The sequence below is a fragment of the Oncorhynchus mykiss genome, chromosome 28, assembly GCF_057628025.1.
Source record: "Oncorhynchus mykiss isolate SJ-2025 chromosome 28, ASM5762802v1, whole genome shotgun sequence".
Classification (NCBI taxonomy): Eukaryota; Metazoa; Chordata; class Actinopteri; order Salmoniformes; family Salmonidae; genus Oncorhynchus; species Oncorhynchus mykiss.
Genome location: NC_143049.1, coordinates 13,068,847 through 13,074,745, shown reverse-complemented (window position 1 = coordinate 13,074,745; position 5,899 = coordinate 13,068,847). Strand labels below are relative to the sequence as shown.

Sequence of the window (5,899 nt, the reverse complement as noted above, 5' to 3'; positions counted from 1 at the left end):
TAGGCCTGGGTGGACACCCCACCCACCAATTAATTTATGTCTTTATCCCCTGACCAACGTGGAATAGACATTGAGTTGACATCTTTGCCCGGTGTTATTAAGTGCGCACACTGGAATGTGAGATCTAATCTACACCTTGACTGAGCTGATAGAAATCCTCATTATTTAGTTTAATGATTAAATTGACTTTTTCGTTCTGAACTTCTAACACGAGTGGGACGGGTGTTGCTTCGTGACAATGACCACACGAGCAGCCGCTCTGATTTGCCAGCTCTAAAGCAGTTACACCACTACAGCCAAAAGTCCAAAGAAAAAAAAGGAGGTAAGTGCAGCCGAGGGAGGGGGGGAAATGAGAGAGTGATAGAAGGAAGAGAAACGAGAGACGGATGGGAGGAGGGGATAGAAAAAAAGAGAGAGGGAGACTAGTAAAAGAGGGAGGGTTTTCTCATTAATTCAGCAAGCCATTCCCTTTGACTTTTTCAGAGCCTGCCCCCCTGTCATTATCAGCAGAGGCCATATAAATGCAGCTTGTTGATGATGTTTTTGAGTTCCACTGACACACCACACTACATCCCATCTCTGAGAGGAACATCATAGGCCCAGGTTGCAGCCAAGATGAGAGAATTCAAGAGCAAGGCTTTCTGGAGGGCCGTACTGGCCGAGCTCGTGGGGATGACCATGTTCATATTCCTCAGCATCTCGGCTGCCATTGGGAACTCAAACAACACTTCTCCTGACCAGGAGGTGAAGGTTTCTCTGACTTTTGGTCTGGCCATCGCCACGCTGGCCCAGAGTTTGGGCCACATCAGTGGAGCCCACCTGAACCCAGCAGTGACACTGGGCATGCTCGCCAGCTGCCAGATCAGTGTGTTCAAGGGGGTGATGTACATCGTGGCTCAGATGCTAGGCTCTGCACTGGCCAGTGGTATTGTCTATGGAACCCGGCCAGAGGGAAATGCTGCACTGGGGGTCAACGCTGTGAGTGGCACTTTTTGGTTCATGTTTTATATAATGCAAATTTGGATGTATGTGGTTTATGTGTGTCCTTTTCAATTGAACAATTTACTGGTGTTTCAGTAGAAATGTTGGCTTTCAATTCCATTTTATGGGAAGTGTTTGAACAATTTAATTTCTTGATCAATTAATATTGCATCTCATAGTAGTCGGCCAAGAGTAATGCACATGAACCTGTGTGCACTGCATTGATAAAAGAGTTGATTGAACTTAGTTTAATTCTTTTTAAAGGGACTCAAATGGGGTGCCATTCATGGTTGATTAGAGTGTGCTTTGATGCACCGGCTGCAAATAGTTGACAAACAGAATCATGTGATGTTGTTTATGATCACACTAACGCGTACTCAGCGTAGGTGCTTCTGCTGTCCTCTAGCGAATATAGGGTGTACTGTTGAATGGTAATTACTTTCCCATGCATGCAAAACCTCCACACCTATAGACACAAATGCATATTATATGTGATTTATTGAGCTATTCATATAGAGGATCATCATATTTATTTGCATTAAAGTAATTCAGAAGTATTTAAATTGGGCATTAGCAAAGTCTGTGAGAATATATTATCAGTGATCGACATTTATTTTAACCGTGTAAAATTTCATTGAGTGAGAATACTCAGACTTGTTCAGACTTTGCCAAATTTGAGTTAGACTATAATCAGCCCGTTAGAAGTTTAAATTAAAATGTTTCCTCCTCATCCTCCACTTCAATAGAGAAGCTTTTGCCTTGCCAGATATTTACAATAGGACGTGGCAGTTGAGGAAAACATAACGTTGATCCACACTGACAAATTGCTTTTGTTCGGCTCCCCCTTTTGCCCTCCTGATTCCCTCTCGTAGCTAAATGGTGTCTCTGCCAGCCAAGGCGTTGGCATCGAGCTCCTGGCTACCTTCCAGCTGGTCCTGTGTGTCATAGCTGTCACTGATAAAAGGCGGCACGACGTCACCGGCTCTGCCCCCCTGGCCATTGGGCTCTCTGTCGCTCTGGGACACTTGGCAGCCGTAAGTAACTTACAGCAGTTTGTAAACGAGGGAACTCCTCTAAAACACGCATCTGATTCACAACGATAGATTTAGCAACAGTATTATTATGATGAATCGCCACTGAATTAAAAAGCTGCATTTTACTCAGTGGAAATGTTGACTCCGTTTAATTTGCCCCTTAAACCGTAGGCCTAACCCTACAACCATGTCAGAAATGATCATTTCCACTGATTTCACATCCGATCTTCTCATCCCTCATATTGACTTAATACATGTCTCTGTTCTTTGTTGTTGTTTTGCGCAGATCAGCTACACTGGCTGCGGTATCAACCCTGCCCGATCCTTTGGACCTGCTTTGATCATGAATGATTACACAAACCACTGGGTAAATTGGAGTGGAGCGGTGTATTTAGTGTGACATCAATGTCATGACCAGTGAATTCAATAAACCTCGAAAATGATTGCCAAAGCTCAGCTACTTTCAATAAAGTAGTTACTGAGTGACAGCATCTCTATTGTTTCATTGTACGGTCCAAGTTAAGATAAAACTATTGAGAACAAAGTTAAAGTTAACCCTGAAATATTTGTCTTTAATCTGTTCTTCCATTGATTAATCGATTGACTTATTTGCACCTTGGCAGGTGTACTGGGTGGGGCCAATGTGCGGAGGTGTGGCAGCTGCTCTGGTCTATGACTTCCTGCTGTACCCCAAGTTTGATGACTTCCCTGAACGCATGAGGGTCCTGGTCAGTGGCCCTGTGGGAGACTATGATGTCAATGGAGAAGAGACCGCAGCAGTAGAAATGTCATCAAAGTAGTATTGTGAGAGAAACACCATAGAGTGTATAGTACCTTGGATATCTAACTATACTCCTGTAAAGAAAACATTTACATTTCCTTTAGAATGGGAGCAGTTCATTTGTTATTTCAAAATACTGATCATGAATTTGAAAGAATTCATTACTGAACTACCGATTAGTATCCAAAATGAACTTAGGTAGCCTATTCACTAACATTTATTAAACATATTTCTTTATACAAGAATTGTTGGAACATCTTGCTCTTTGTTAAAATATTTCCCCTATCAGTATTCTATATACTGTACAGAGTCATTTGTTTTTGTATATTTTCTATATTACTGTTTTATGTATAAACATTTTATTTCTTGATGTATAAAGTTTATATTTCTGTTTGCAATCTTGAATTGTCTTTCACTTTTGTAAGTAAATAAAACACCAGATGTACCCCTCCTTGCATTTTTCTCTTCATAAACTGTATCCGGTCTATAACAGTGCCCTGTTTATTTTCATTTTATCTCCATAGAACGTCTGAGCCAAGACCATTAATTTGGCAAACACATAAACAATTTAGGTGTTTCTCAGAGGGTGAGGGCCGTGGAGAGATACAGATAAAGATATTTTCACTATCAAAACATAAGACGACAGCAACACCTGTGATCAGGTTAAGGAACAGGAGCCTTGTCATCATCAGTCCATTTCCTTAACTCAAATCAAACTTTGTCACATGCGCCGAATACAAGAGGTGTAGTAGACCTTACCGTGAAATGCTTACTTACAAGCCCTTAACCAACAATGCAGTTCAAGAGTTAAGAAAATATTTACCAAATAAACTAAACCAAAAAATTATAAAAGGCAACACAATAACAATAACGAGGCTAAATCCATGGGGTACCGGTACCGAGTCAATGTGCGGGGTTACAGGTTAGGCATGGTAATTTGTACATGTAAGTAGGAGTAAAGTGACTATGCTTAGATAATAAACAGCAGTGTAAAAACAAATGGGGGGGGGGGGTCAATGTAAATAGTCCTGGTGGCCATTTGATTAATTGTTCAGCAGTCTTATGGCTTGGGGGTAGAAGATGTTAAGGAGTCTTTTGGTCCTAGACTTGGCGCTCTGGTACCACTTGCCGTGCGGTAGCAGAGAGAACAGTCTATAACTAGGGTGGCTGGAATCTTTAGGGCTTTCCTCAGACACCGCCTAGTATAAAGGTAGGATGGTGTGGTAGGAAGCTTGGCCCCAGTGATGTACTGGGCCACACACACTACCCTCTGTAGCGGCTTACGGTCAGATGCCGAGCAGTTGCCATACCAGGCAGTGATGCAACTGGCCAGGATGCTCTCGATGGTGCAGCTCTAGAACTTTTTGAGGATCTGGGGACCCATGCCAAATCTTTTCAGTCTCCTGGGGGGGGGGGGGGGGGGGGGAGTTGTCGTGCTCTCTTCATGACTGTCTTGGTGCGTTTGCATTGGAGTCATGCTTGGCCACATAGTTGTGCGTGAGCGGGAAGTACAGGAGGGGACTAAGCACACATCCTTGAGGGGCCCCAGTGTTGAAGATCAGCATGACAGACGTGTAGTTGCCTACCCTTACCACCTGGGGGTGGCCTGTCAGGATGTCCAGGATCCAGTTGCAGAGGGAGGTGTTTAGTCCCAGGGTCCTTAGCTTAGTAATGAGCTTTGTGGGCACTATGGTGTTGAACGGTGAGCTGTAGTCAATTAACATCATTCTCACATAGGTGTTCCTTTTGTCCAGGTGGGAAAGGACAGTGTGGAGTGCAGTAGAGATTGCGTCATCTGTGGATCTGTTGAGGCGGTATGTGAATTGGAGTGGGTCTAGGGTTTCCGGGATGATGCTGTTGATGTGAGCCATGACCAGCCATTCAAAGCACTTCATGGCTACCGATGTGAGTGCTACGGGGCGTTAATCGTTTCGGCACGTTACCTTCGCTTCCTTGGGCAAAGAGACTATGGTGGTCTGCTTGAAACATGTTGGTATTACAGACTCGGTCAGGGAGAGGTTGAAAATTTCAGTGAAGACACAAGCCAGTTGGTCCGTGCATGCTTTGAGTACATGTCCTGGTAATCCGTCTGGCCCGCAGCTTTGTGAATGTCGACCTGTTTAAAGTTGTCCGGAACAGCTGGTCCTCTCATGCATGCTTCAGTGTTGCTTGCCTCAATGCTAGCATAAAAGGCATTTAGGTCGTCTGGTAGGCTCGCGTCACTGAGCAGCTCACGGCTGGGTTTCCCTTTGTAGTCCGTAATAGTTTTCAAGTCAAATCAAATCAAATCAAATCAAATTGTATTTGTCACATACACATGGTTAGCAGATGTTAATGCGAGTGTAGCGAAATGCTTGTGCTTCTAGTTCCGACAATGCAGTAATAACCAACAAGTAAACTAACTAACAATTCCAAAACTACTGTCTTATACACAGTGTAAGGGGATAAAGAATATGTACATAAAGATATATGGATGAGTGATGGTACAGAGCAGCATAGGCAAGATACAGTAGATGGTATCGAGTACAGTATATACATATGAGATGAGTAATGTAGGGTATGTAAACATAAAAGTGGCATTGTTTAAAGTGGCTAATGATACATGTATTACATCCTTTTCCATTATTAAAGTGGCTGAAGTCGAGTCAGTATGTTGGCAGCAGCCACTCAATGTTAGTGGTCGCTGTTTAACAGCCTGATGGCCTTGAGGTAGAAGCTGTTTTTCAGTCTCTCGGCCCCAGCTTTGATGCACCTGTACTGACCTCGCCTTCTGGATGATAGCGGGGTGAACAGGCAGTGGCTCGTGTGGTTGTTGTCCTTGATGATCTTTATGGCCTTCCTGTGACATCGGGTGGTGTAGGTGACCTGGAGGGACAGGTAGTTTGCCCCCGTGATGCGTTGTGCAGACCTCACTACCCTCTGGAGAGCCTTACGGTTGTGGGCGGAGCAGTTGCCGTACCAGGCGGTGATACAGCCCGACAGGATGCTCTCGATGGTGCATCTGTAGAAGATTCACTTGGTGTTAATAAGTTAAGTGTGCTGCACGTGATTCCAGTCTATGGGATTAATGATTTGTAATTGAAAGGGTGGCGTGTGATGTATG

At 43.9% G+C, this 5,899-nt stretch overlaps 1 protein-coding gene across 1 annotated transcript; it reads left to right on the top strand.

Annotated features, from left to right (window-relative positions):
* The first annotated feature begins 388 nt into the window (after window positions 1-388).
* On the top strand, window positions 389-3,241 carry LOC110508565 (aquaporin FA-CHIP). Its single transcript, XM_021589158.3, has 4 exons — window positions 389-978; window positions 1,854-2,015; window positions 2,302-2,382; window positions 2,639-3,241. The coding sequence occupies exons 1-4, from the start codon at window positions 616-618 to the stop codon at window positions 2,813-2,815; spliced, it is 783 nt and encodes a 260-aa protein (XP_021444833.1). The 5' UTR covers window positions 389-615; the 3' UTR covers window positions 2,816-3,241.
* Window positions 3,242-5,899: the final 2,658 nt, after the last annotated feature.

Bases quoted from the DNA above. Each gene is read 5' to 3' on its own strand.
- LOC110508565 (XM_021589158.3), top strand. From the start codon at position 616: ATGAGAGAATTCAAGAGCAAGGCTTTCTGGAGGGCCGTACTGGCCGAG. The intron at 979-1,853 runs GTGAGTGGCACT...TCCCTCTCGTAG, and splicing joins CTGCACTGGGGGTCAACGCT to CTAAATGGTGTCTCTGCCAG. The intron at 2,383-2,638 runs GTAAATTGGAGT...GCACCTTGGCAG, and splicing joins ATGATTACACAAACCACTGG to GTGTACTGGGTGGGGCCAAT.